Raw genomic sequence first — 13899 nt, 5'->3', positions numbered from 1 at the left:
AATCATTCTCCTCAGTTTAGAAAAAGCATACCTCTTATGGGAAGATATGGACAAATGGAAGGGGGCATCATCCAAAGCTGCCTGGCTCCCTGCTACTTTCTCAAGTGTAGCATTTGAAAGCAGGAGCTGCCTCAGAAACGTGTGTGCCATGAGAAGCGAGGAAAAAGGATTACTCGGTGGGAAGGGGAAAAGTGAAGTGAGGAAGGAACATATTGGAAATATAATTGTTTCAGTAAGTGGACTGAAGCTATTATAAATCATTTGTAGTTGATTATTTCCACAATTATTCTAATGTGACATTGGTCAAACTCTTAAGACTGGAATGTGCACTAGCAAAAGCTCATTGAGCATCAATGCTCTCTCTCCATTTTTTTCTGAACATGAATTGCTAACCATTTTGCCATCTGTAGTCAATACAACAATTCTATTTATATGTTGTGTTTAATATAGAAAAATTACCAAGCCATTTTACAAATATCTAAAGTAAATAAATGGATGCCGTGAAATGGAAGGAATTAATAGAAAAAGTGACCAAAAACTTTGTAAAAGTCCTGTGGTTCAAAGAGAGCCTTTAAAGAAGAAGGATATCAAGAGATTTTCAAAGAGAATTCCAGAGCATGAAACCTCGTCAATTAAAGGCATAGCCACTAACTGAGTTGGAGGGGCAGAGGGTAAGGAAGAGTTGCAGAAGAGGCTAGAGTCAGCGCTTTAGAGAATTAGAGCTCAGGGGGAAGAATTGTTGTAGCACAGAAGGAGGTTATAGTAGATAAGATGAGATTTGGTTTTAATTGATAAGTAGTTTTATTTCACTATAAGGTAAATGTGCAGAGCAATAGTTAAGAACTGATTCTCTTAATTCAATCAGTTATAACTTAGTTTTATGCTATTGTGTCACATTGCACTGCAACAGTGAGTTGCTTTCTTAATTTGAACAGAATAACTGCTCTGAATTCTGCTCTGCACTCCATGGTAGAACCTCTTCTTGGGATTTCTTGTCTTTCATAACCTTTTGTTGCTTGACTGCCTGTGCTGTGCACTCTTTATCCTCTTTCCAAAATCAATGCTGCTTCTCTTCTTAACCCTTGGTTCATGGAGGCAGATCAAAAGATTTTCCAACATAATGGATGAGAGATGTTTCCCATTACCTTGGAATAGTTACCAAATCAGCTGTGATTTGCTTTGTAGGGTAAAACAACTTATTTTAAGCATATTGACCACCCTTTGTCTTGGTGTGCCCTCTTTTTCTAAAAAAAAAACTGAGTATATATTGCTTTTCATGGAAATATGGCCAAAAATTCTGAAATATAATTGTTATCAAGAAGCAACATTTGGATGAAAAAGAGGAGGGAGCCAAGGATGGATTTTTGGAGGATTCCTGAAGTGTCAAAGAAAAACCATTGGTTGAGATGTTTTGACTTTGATCAGGTAAATTAAGATTGGACCCAAGTAAAAGTAGTTTCACCGATGTCAACCTCAGAAAAGCAATGGAGGTGGATGATATGGTCAACTGTGTCATACGCTGCAGAGAGGTCGAGGATGGATAATGCACCGTGGCCACAGTCACAGAATGTCACTCATGATTTTGTTTAGGACCTTTTAAGTACTGCAGGAACCTGCTTTTTGAAGGGCTTTAAACAAAGAATTGTGGGAAAGACAGGTGTGCATTTGGAAGGAGACATCATAGTAAAAGATTTTTCAGTGGAGAGGAGGGAGGTGATGATGGTAGTTCTGAAAAGACAGAGGACAATACCTGAGAAGTCACCTGGAGCCACTTATCAGTTAGAGAACCAGAAAAGCAAATTGAGCAATCGGCAGTTCAGAGGGAATCAAGGGAACACTAGGTAGGTATTTGGCAAAACAAGCTTGAAGAGGATCTAGTATAAAATAGAAGAACTAAGGAAACAGTTCAGTGCTATGATAGGGGGGCCCAAAGGTTTGATTTGTGGGTGAGGGAAACAGAACAGAGGTTGGTGAACAAGTGACCTAACTTGTTGACTAATTAATCCATGAGATCCTCGCACTTGCTGTTAGAGGAGAGAGGACTTAAGTAGGTGAATAATAAAAGCAGGCTAGGTTGCTGTCCAAGATTATTCTAGAGCAAAGGGCAGTTTTGACTGTGGAGAGTGAATCTTGACGTGGTCGAGCCAAATCCAGTGAAGGATGCTGTTTATGCCCAGATAAGCTCAAGTCTATGTTCCCTGGACTTGGAGAGCAAAGATAGAAAGAAAATAGGAGCAGATTTGTTCTAATTTATGTAATCTAAAAGTGCTCAGTTCTACGCTCAGTTATTTTTAGGAGTAAAGTGTTAGTTCAGCATTGAAATGTTTAACAGCTAATGAACATTTGAGAGGGACATGGTTTGATTATAGCCCATGCTAATCATTTGAAAGGACCCTTTAACTCATGAAGAATGAAAAGTTGTGTGAGTCAATTTGAAAAGTCTTTTCATGAGATGAGTCAACAGCACAATCACATAAAATTGGTCTTACTCTAAGAAACACAGGAAGGGTTGGTGTTAATAGAAGTTCAGCCTGGAAGAAGGTTGTAACTGCCTGTGTTGTATCTGGAATGCAAAATAATGTGCTCCATTGATTTTGTTGAGCTCAAAAGATTCTTAATTTTATGCTGGCTTCCCCACTGACATCAAAAAAGTCAACCTTTTTAACCCATTTTCTTCCATTTACTGATAGACTAAGGTATGAAGTAAAATGTACCACATGGAGTAAAATTTTCACTATAGGACGACCTATTTATTGATATAAAGAAATAAATTATTATTACTATATGATCAGTTGATATGCGTATATCGACAGGCCTTATAAATGCTTTTAGCCAGTCAAGTGAAGTTAAAATTCAGCAGTACTGATGAAAGGTCATCAACCTGAAACGTCAACTCTGTTTCTCTCTCTCCATAGATGCTGCCAGACCTGCTGAGAATTTCCAGCATTTTCTGTTTTTATTTTCACTCTACTTGCATTTGCGCTTAATTTTTGTTTTGCTGTAATTATGATCTACAGCTTCAAACTATTTCTAGAACTCAGTAAAATCAAATGAACAGATTGAAATATGTGACAAAATCCGGGTTATCTAACTGGTCGATTTAAACTGATTCCTTGATTAATTAACATTCCTATTCTTTTCTTGCAGAGGTTAATGTGTATCCAGGCCTGGCTGTGTTCTTTCAGAACGCATTAATATTTTTTAGGTAAGTTGGTAATTTAATTTAGGAAATGGACAATCACTGCATGGCTTCTCAGACAGAAGCCTAATGGTTTTGTGAGTATAAAACGCTAACTCTCCTTCAAATATTTTTTTTACCAGGTTGAACACATTACCAGATTTGTCTCTTCTTTTGAGACCCAACTGCAGTGTTCCTGATCCCCTGCCAACTCGACTCCTAACCATTTAAATTATCCTGCCACTCCTTGAGCTGATCATTCTCAACTACCCAATCTCATCAAATATTATTGACGCCCCCGCCTTGTTCAAATCGCCTGCCTGTAACCCAGACTCCTTAAGGTGTAACCTTCCACCTCTAGCTTCAACATCTGCTTTCTGTTGAGATTCTGAAAAGTTATCACCACTTAACTCCATGATCTCTGCTCCCTGTTCAAATCTCATTATTCTGGCTTCCATCTTAGACCATTCTAGTTGAAGTCACAAGATGATAATCCTGAGAGACTGTGACCATGATGCTTTCTCTGCAGCTTTGAACATGTTTGACCACCACCTCTCCTCAATGGCACTGCTATCTTGTAATTTCAGTCTTGTCTTCCACAAAGTGGCCAATCCATCCCCTTTTGCAGTGGCTTCTCATTCTATGACTGCAATGTTAGCTCTCTCTTGGCTCAAGTTTCTATCCTTGTGACATCTATTCTACATATATATATTCTCCTCAGCAATGTTATTGGAGCAATAAAGGGCTATGGGATGAGGACAGCACATGGAATTGGAACTATTGTTTGTGTGCAGGGTAAACTAACATGTACCAGTTGGACAGAACTGCCAATGGGGTTGCCTTTCATAAATATGGCAGTCATACCCAGTTTCCTCTTCTCTCCAAAAACTGTCTTAATTCCATGATTGTGTCTGCATGTTGTCTGCTAAAGTCATATAGGAGCTGGAGCTCACAGCTCAACATTGGCAAAATCTAAAGTCTTCACATTTGACCCTCCACCAGAAACTCCTCGCACTAATCATATCACCCTTCCTGGGTGTTAGCTCAAGCTCAATGCTCAACTTGGATATCATACTTGACAGTGAGCTGTGCTTCAAATCTCCCCACCCTGATCCCCTGTCATTTTGCAATTTCTATTTCATTTTTGTTCCCTGCCCTCTCCAAGCTTAACTCATTCACATTCTGCTCTTCTGAAACCAACCCCACAGAAATCCTGACCATTAAACTACACATCCTGGCCTCTATGCTTGCTGATGTTGTAAGTGGTTCTGCTTTTTCTTTTCCCTTTCAAAATCACCATCATTATCTATCCTACCCCAGACCCCCAAAAAAGCCTATAGTCAACCCTCTATTCTCACCTGACCATTGTCCCAAGACTAGCCTTCCTTTGTTCTCTAAGGTACTTTAACATGTCTTCTCTTCCCAAATCCATACCACTCTTTCTCAAAACCCCCCTTTTCAAACTTTTCTATTCAGTTTCTACCCTGTTCACAGCAATCGGACCACTCTAACTAATGCTGTGAATCTGAGAGTAGTGTATTTTTATCCCCACCCGCCCTTTTCCCAATTGATCAGAAATCTGCTAATGTAGTTCTGCATTGCCCCTGTGCAAAATATTATAATTTAATTTGGTAATTACAATAGTTACCAAACTTTTTACTCTTCAAAATGGTGTTTCAAAATGAGAATTTTAGAAATTAAGCTGTATATGATGAGTGTTCTGTGAGCTGTGGTTTGTAATTGAAACTGTATTTGAAAAAATGTAGCTTTGCATTATTAGCACTGACTAGAGATTTTATGAAAATTCATGCAATTTGCTACAGTTGTATGTTATTTTCAACCAAGCGTGATTAGCTTGTCAGCTTGGTTTCGGTTCCTTTGATTAATCTCAGTTTGCAGAGACCAGTGGTATTGTAAGGATGTTGTAAGCAACAAACTCTTCTCCTCTGGGGACTTTAGCTTTAATAATAATATTGTATTTTAAAGTATACTATGCAAATCTTCATATATGAAGGCACATGGGTTGATAACCAGAGAACACAGATACAAGGTGATTGACAAAAGAACCAGAGGCAACATGGAGAAAGTTTTTTAATGCAGTTGTGATCTGGAACATATTGCCTGAAAGGGTGCTGGAAACAGATTAAATCATAACTTTCAAAAGGGTATCGGCTAAATAGTTGAAGCAAAAACATTTACAGGGCTATAGGAAAAGAGAATAGAGTGGGACTAATTGTATAGCTCTACCAAAGAGCTGGCACAAACACGATGGGTCAAATGGCCTCTTTCTGTGCTGTATCATTCTAACCCTACGAGCCACCATTGCTATAACATAGTTCTACTATTTAATATTTTGCATAGGGGCAATGCAGAACTACATTAGCAGATTTCTGATCAATTGAGAAAAGGACGGGTGGGGATAAAAATCCACTACGACCACTCTCAGATTCACAGAGTTAGTTAGAGTGGTCCGATTGCAGTGAACAGGGTAGAAACTTCGTAGCTTTCCCAATGACTTAATGGATAAAATTAACTTTCACACTCTGGCTTAAGATGGGGGAAATGATCAGCCACTAATCTTGCATGCTGCAGCAACCAAGCTTATCCTGTCGGAGAGAAGGTATGTGCAGACTACATTGGGCTTGACAGTACAAGGGGTTCCTTGGTTAACTGCAGACACTGTCCAATCTCCTGTGTAGAATAGCCATTTCAATTAGTCACTGTATGGCCACTGGCACTCTGACACCGTGGAACTGAACTGAAGAATGATTTGATACTTTCAGCGGAGGACAGGAGAAAATTGGCACTGGAAGAGAAAGACACCCTGCTGTATTCCTTAATAAATACTGTAGCATTACATTAAGGAGAAGCCACAACTTTGAAAAAATCATAAGATAGTCTCCTAGTGCCAGCAGAGGACAATGCCACAGAGGCAGGCTTGCACATATAGTTTCATTACTGTTGCCAGAGCTTTGTATCCTACCGCAACATAAATGGGGTAAAGTTTCCAGAGCACAAATGGAAATAATTGCATGATATACAAGCCACACTACAAACCTCCAGATAGTCTAGTGTGAAAATGTTAAAGTGCCCCCAATGTCTCTCCCAACCTTTCCTGACTAACTGGTTATGATGACTGCTGTTTAGTTACATATACGTAGATTTTCATGGACTGTAGCTCAAAAATTCTATGATATTAACATGCAATTAATTTCACCTTTACTGATCCCATGGTTGGATGTTTATATTCCAACGTTAAGATTTGCCTGGTCAGGTATTTCCTCAGAGCGACACCATTGGAAACACTATTTACACAAATGGCATTTTTACAACACTTACAGTGAAGTTATGGCACTGAATTGGGAGAAGATTGAGGATATTCCTAGTGTGTGATTGTATTTGGGCCTCCACAAGTAGCTGATAGAGGTCCTAGTTTAGCTTTACTTAATGGTTTGTAGCCCCCACGTTTTCAAAAAAAAAAGTGGCTTCTATTCACACCAAATAGATGTGAGACTGTAGCTATTATGTACTCGGGACACCATTCCCTCATAGTAATTCTACCTTGTTTATTTCTAACAGTCAGACTCAGCACACCAGATCAAATGCTTTCTAGTGAATAGCATGAAAAACATTTAGACAACTAGAAATTTAATTGCAGTTTGTCACTAGTTTTTAGTGTTTCTAGACTTAAGATTAGCAATGGAAAGTTTCAAGATTGAGAGTTTTTTATCATTGTAATTTAGACTTCTATAGGCAAATAAATAGCAAAAGGATGGTAAAAGGAACAGTGGGGCCAATAAGGGGCCAACAAGGGGATTTACGCAGAGGCAGAGGACGTGGCTAAGGTATTAAATGAGTACTTTGCTTCTGATTTCACCAAGGAAGACGATACTACTCAAGTCATAGTGAAAGAAGCACCTGATAGGCTAAAAATTGATAAAGAAGAGCTATTAGAAAGGCTAGCTGAACATAATATGTCACCAGGACCGGATGAGATGCATCCAAGATGTTGTGGAAAGTAAGGGTGAAAATGCTTAGCCACTAGCCACAGTCTTCCAATCCTCCTCAGATACAAGGGTGGTGCCAGGGGACTGGAGAATTGCAAAAACAAAGGCTGCAAGGATAAGCCCAGCAACTATAGGCCAGTCAGTTTAACCTTGGCAGTAGGGAAGCTTTTTTATAACGCCCAAAACGATATGTGACAAAATTAACAGTTGCTTGGACAAATGTGGATTAATTAAGGAAGGCTAGCATGAATTTCTTAAAGGCAAATCATTTTTAACCCATTTGATTTAAGTTTTCTGATGAGATTATGGAGGTGATGTGGTGCACATTGACTTCCAAAAGGTGTTTGGTAAAGTGCCAAATAACAGGCTTGTCAACCAAGTCAAAACCACGGAATAAAAATATCACGGCAGCATGGATGCTAAGTTGACTGAGTGATAGGAAATAGAGTAGTGGTGAATGGTCATTTTTCGGACTAGAGGAAGGTATACAGTGGGATTCCCCAGGTGTCGATGTTGAGATCACTACTTTTCTTGGTCTATACTAATGATCTAGACTTGGGCGTACAGGGCACAATTTCAAAATTTGCAGAGTTGACATAAACTTGGAATATTGTTATCTGTAAGAAGGATAATGATGGACTTCAAGTGGACATAAACTGGTGGAATGGGTAGACAAGTGGCAGATGAAATTTAATGCAGAGAAGTGTGAGGTGATTTATTTTTGTAGGAATAACAAGGAGGGACAATATAAAATAAAGGGTACAATTCTAAAGGGGGTGCAGGAACAGAGGGACGTGAAGGTATAAGTGCACAGATCATTGAAAGTGGCAGGACAGGTTGTGAAAACAGTAAATAAAGCACATGGGATCCTGAGCTTTATAAATAGGAGAACAGAGTATAAAAGCAAAGAAGTTGTGATGAACCTGTATAAAAAACTGGCTTGGCCTCACCTGGAGTACTGTGTCTAGTTCTGCGCACTACACTTTAGGAAGGATGTGAAGGCATTGGAGAGGGTGCAAAAAAGATTCACGGAAATAGCTCCAGGGGTGAGGAACTTCAGTAACATGGATTGATTGGAGAAGCTGGTACTGTTTTCCTTGGAGAAAAGAAGATTAAGAGGAGATTTGATAGGGGTGTTCAAGATCATGAGTAGTCTGGACAGAGCAGATATGGAGAAACTGTTCCCGTTGGTGGAAGGGTCAAGAATCAGAAGATGTCTATTTAAGATAGCTGACAAAAAAAGCAATGATGATATGAGGAAAAACTTTATTACGTAGTAAGTGGTTAGGATCTGGAATGCACTGCCAAGAGTTTAGTGGGGGCACATTTAATCAAGGTTTTCAAAAGGGCATTAGCTAATTATCGGAGGAGAAAATGTTTGTATGGCTATGGGGAAAAGGCAGGGGAATGGGACTAGATGAGTTGCCCTAAATACAATGGGCCAAATTGAGAACTGAAATAAATACACAGTTGAAATAGCAAGAATCATTGTGTCTACTGAGAATGCAGCACCTCTCACTTTTAGATTCTGTGCCTGCTGTAGCCAAATCCCTGAAAGTCACAATTTATAAATCAAGAAAATGTTGCTTATTTGTTCCAAACTCGTTGCTCTTCAATCTTTCTTCTCACCACCACCCCACCATTTTTATTAAATTTCTCTCCATTTTTCCCAAAAGCAAACTTACAAGTATATAGAGCTTTTTTTCATCCCTTCAGAGTACTCAAGCATTTCACAGTACATTAATTACCTTTGAAGTTTTGTCATATAGGATTAGTTATGTTGTAGTTGGTTGAGGGATAATTATTCATCAGGTCACCTTGAGAGTTTTCCAGCTCTTTCCCCAAATAATACTGTGGGATCATTTATTGTTTACTTGAGCAGACAGACGGAGACTCGGTTTCATGGGCAAGGAAACCTCCTGCTGATGACCACGTACTGCCCTCCCTCAGCTGATGAATCAGTGCTCCTCCATGTTGAACACCACTTGGAGGAAGCACTGAGGGTGGCAAGGGCGCAGAATGTATTCTGGGTGGGGGACTTCAATGTCCATCACCAAGAGTGGGTTGGTAACATCACAACTGACCGAGCTGGCCGAGTCCTAAATGACGTAGGTGCTAGACTGGGTCTGTGGCAGGTCGTGAGGGGATCAAAAAGAGGGAAAAAATATTTGACCTCATCCTCACCAATCTGCCTGCCACAGATGCATCTGTCCATGACAGTATCGGTAGGAGTGACCATCGCACAGTCATTGTGGAGACGAAGTCCCGCCTTCATATTGAGGATATCCTCCATCATGTTGTGTGGCACTACCACTTTGCTAAATGGGATAGATTTTGAACAGATCTAGCAACTCAAGACTGGGCATCCATGAGGCGCTGTGGGCCATCAGCAGCAGCAGAATTGTACCCGAACACAATCTGTAACCTCATGGCTTGGCATATCCCCCCACTCTACCATTACCATCAGACCAGGGGATCAACCCTGGTTCAATGAAGAGTGCAGGAGGGCATGCCAGGAGCAGCACCAGGCATACCTAAAAATAAGGTGTCAACCTGGTGAAGCTATAACACAGGACTATTTGCATGCCAAACAGCATAAGCAGCAAGTGATTGACAGAGCTAAGCGGTCCCACAACCAACGGATCAGATCTAAGCTCTGCAGTCCTGCCACATCCAGTCATGAATGGTGGTGGACAGTTAAACAACTCACTGGAGGAGGAGGCTCCACAAATATCCCCATCCTCAATGATGGAGGAGCCCAGCACAGTAGTGCAAAAGATAAGGTATTCTCAACAATCTTCAGCCATAAGTGCAGAGTGGTTGATCCATCTTGGCCTCCTCTGGAGATCCTCGGCATCACAGATGCCAGTCTTCAGCCAATTCAATTCACTCCACATGATATCAATAAACGGCTAAATGCACTGGATACTGCAAAGGCTATGGGCCCTGACAATATTCCGGCAATAGTACTGAAGACTTGTGCTCAAGAATTTGTCATGTCCCTAGCCAAGCTGTTCCAGGACAGCTACAACACTCGCATCTACCCCGGCTATGTGAAAAATTGCCCAGATATGCCCTGTACGCAAAAAGCAGGACAAATGCAACCCGGCCAATTACTGCCCCATCAGTCTACTCTTCATCAGTAAAGTAATGGAAGGGGTCATCAACAGTGCTATCAAGCAGTACTTGCTTAGCAATAACCTGCTCACTGATGCCCGGTTTGTGTTCTGCCAGGGCCACTCAGTTCCTGACCTCATTACAGCCTTGGTTCAAACATGGACAAAAGAGCTGAACACCTGAGGTGAGGTGAGAGTGACTGCCCTTGACATCAAGGCAGCATTTGACAGAGTGTGGCATCAAGGAGCCCTAGCAAAACTGGAGTCAATGGGAATCGGGGGGAAAACTCTCCACTGGTTGGAGTCATATCTAGCACAAAGTACGATGGTTGTGGTTGTTGGGAGTTCAGTCATTTCAGATCCAGGACATCACTGCAGGAGTTCCTCAGGGTAGTGTCCTCGGCCCAGCCATCTTCAGCTGCTTCATCAATGACCTTCCTTCCAACATAAGGTCTGAAGCGGGCATGTTCGCTGATGATTGCACAATGTTCAGCACCATTCATGACTCATACTGAAGTATCTGATGATACTGATACTGATGATAACATGTCCAAATGCAGCAAGACCTGGACAATATCCAGGCTTGGGCTGACAAGTGGGAAGTAACATTCGTGCCATACAAGTGGCAGGCAATGACCATCTCCAACAAGAAAGAATCCAACATTGCCCCTTGTTGGTCAGTGGCATTACCGGCACTGCATCCCCCACTATCAACATCCTGGGGGATAGCATTGACCAGAAACTGAACTGGACTAGCCATATAAATACTGTGGCTGCAAGAGCAGGTCAGAGGCTAGGAATTGTGCGACAAGTAACTCACCTCCTGGCTTCTCGAAGCCTGTCCACCATCTACAAGGCACAAGTCAGGAGTGTGATGGAAAACTCCCCGCTTTTCTGGATGAGTGCATCTCCCACAACACTGAAGAAGCTAGACACCATCCAGGGCAAAGTCCGCTTGATTGGCACCACATCCACATTCACTCCTTTCACCACCGACACACAGTAGCAGCAGTGTGTACCATCTATAAGATGCACTGCAGGAATTCACCAAGGCTCCTTAGACAGCACCTTCCAAACCGACGACCACTACCACCTAGAAGGACAAGGGCAACAGACACATGGGGAACACCACCACCTGGAAGCTCCCCTCCAAGTCGCTCAGTACCTTGACTTGGAAATATATCACCGTTCCTTCACTGTCACTGGGTCAAAATCCTGGAACTCCCTTCATAATAGCACCGTGGGTGTACCTATACCACATGGACTGCAGCGGTTCAAGAAGGCAGCTCACCACCGCCTTCTCAAGAGCAACTAGGGATGGGCAATAAGTGCTGGCCCAGCCAGTGAAGCCCACATCCTGTGAATTAATAAAAAAAAGCTAATTTGAAAGACAGAGACCTTGATTGTGCAGCACTTCTTTGGTGTCAGTCTAGATTACGCACTTGACTCTGACCTCTGTCATCTCATGGAGGTAGTGACTATTGTTAGGTTCTGCGATTTCTGAGGAAAAACTTCAGGAGCTTGCCCAAGTGGTCATTCTTAATGTTTGATCCTAGACATTGAGTGTTGCTATTCATTAGGTTGTAGATGGATATGTTCCTCTAAACCAGTTGCTGCCCCAGACCCTTCTGGCTTATCACTACATCGGACCTGCCCTTTTAATTATTTGATACGCAACACTATTAATGTTTTGACGCCTTCATTAAATGTGATAAAACATTTTGCACTCAAAATGTAGGAATCTATTAAACATCTTGCCTTGTCTTATTTTGCAGCAGCCTGATCTATAAGTTTGGAAGAACAGAAGAACTTTGGGCATAAACTCTGCCCATCTCAGCATTGACTCAGGATATTCTGCACATGAACGATAGCTACAAATGCACACTGCTTTGTATTGTTGGCCAAATATTAATTCAAGTTGATTTTAGATTAAATGTATTAAAGATAATTTCAAAAAACTCATCTTTTTATTTTATGAACATTTAATATTTTGTATTCTGATACTGCTTTGTGAATAATAGTTATATTGAGTCATATAAACAGAAGATGACGCGCTGTTTGGGCTGATAACTGTCATATGACCTCTACTCTATTAAATTCATTGGAAAAATATGGATAATATATAAAATGTATGTTGCTACAATTATTCTACAATTATTGCTGCTTTGTGTTTTTTTAAAAAGTCATTCTCTGCACTCCCGAAGCATTGTAAATTTGTAACTTTAGGTTGTGCAAAATATTTGTAGGGGTTAGTTATCTGTTTAACCCTTTTTAATTTTTAAAGCACTTAAAAAAACATCGCTGTTGAATCAGAATGTTTGCTCCAACTCTGTTTTTAGTTGTCTGAGAAGGGACTGCCACTATTAAATAGGTTTTTTTTTCCTTTAAACAATATTTATGAAATAAACCTTCTCAATGACATATTTTCTTGTGTTCGTCTGCACAAAATTCACAAAAACTAATTCTGTTCTGTTGAAAGGCAGGAGGAAATGACCATATAGCTGAATTAAAATAATAGATTTTCTTTGTCATTTTAACAATGGCTTTCATTTTATTAAAGCTTTTTTTCTAATGGTTAATTTTACACGCACACTTCCTTGTAGAGTGTGTCTGTGCTAAACAAATGAACGAATGATGAACCACCAAGAGAAATGTGGAACTATAAAAGGGAACCGACATAAAAAACAAGACTAAGCTTCTCAGCCCCACAAAACTATTCCATCACTCGGTTACATCATGGCTGATCTGTAATTCCAGTCCATTTACCTGCCTTTGCTTCATATCCCTTTTTGTTCTCACCTAATAAAAATCAAACCATATAATTCTTGAAACTTTCAATTGACCCCAACATCCATGGCCTTGAAGGAGAGAATCCTAGATTTTCACTACTTTGTGTGAAATGGTGCCTCCTAGTTTCACTCCTGAATAGCTTAGCCCTAACTTTTATTATACCCACAGCTCTGGATTTCCCTGCGAGAGGAAATGGCTCCTCTGTAACTACTATATAAAATTATTTTTATCATTTTAAGCATTTCATTGAAATCACCTTTTAACCTTCTAAACTTAACATCTAGTCTTCATAACCTAATTTTTAAGACTTGAAATAACACTGAATCCGCAATGTACTCATTCCAAGAATAATATATCCTTTGGTGCAGTACTCCAGATGGAGTCTGACTAAGTCTTTGTACAGTTTCACAATCACTTCTTCACTTTTGAATTCCAATCCACTTGAGATAAAAACCAATATGCACTAGCTTCCAGTCATTTGGATTCTCAGAAGTGAATGGCCTCATACTTTCCTCTGTTCTTCATCTGCCACAATTTTTCCCACGCACACGTAAACTGTCTATCTTCATATGTAACATCTTGTTCGCACCTACACAACATATTCCTAACTTTGTCATCTATAACCTTGGATATCCAACTCGCTACTCCTTTATCTACATAAGTCATTGATTAACATGGTGAAAAGCAAAGGCTTCAAAACGGACTCCTGGGGGAGCGCTACATGACACACTCTGCCTTTCAGAAAATGAACACTTCTTCCTTATTTTCCCTGAGAGAATTTTTTTTTGGATACTCTCTTTTTCACCTC

At 40.4% G+C, this 13899-nt stretch overlaps 1 protein-coding gene across 1 annotated transcript in view; it reads left to right on the top strand.

The window, feature by feature from the left end:
- Positions 1 to 12722, top strand: part of LOC144691763 (transmembrane protein 50B) — a 52245-nt gene extending 39523 nt beyond the window's left edge. The window contains exons 5-6 of the mRNA XM_078560206.1: positions 3148 to 3205; positions 12077 to 12722. Coding sequence (XP_078416332.1) covers positions 3148 to 3205; positions 12077 to 12122 — 104 coding nt within the window. The 3' untranslated portion in view covers positions 12123 to 12722. The remainder of the gene's footprint in view (positions 1 to 3147; positions 3206 to 12076) is intronic.
- Positions 12723 to 13899: the final 1177 nt, after the last annotated feature.

The sequence above is a fragment of the Cetorhinus maximus genome, chromosome 16, assembly GCF_964194155.1.
Source record: "Cetorhinus maximus chromosome 16, sCetMax3.hap1.1, whole genome shotgun sequence".
NCBI classification, from domain to species: domain Eukaryota; kingdom Metazoa; phylum Chordata; class Chondrichthyes; order Lamniformes; family Cetorhinidae; genus Cetorhinus; species Cetorhinus maximus.
This window is presented reverse-complemented; position numbering and strand designations above follow the sequence as displayed.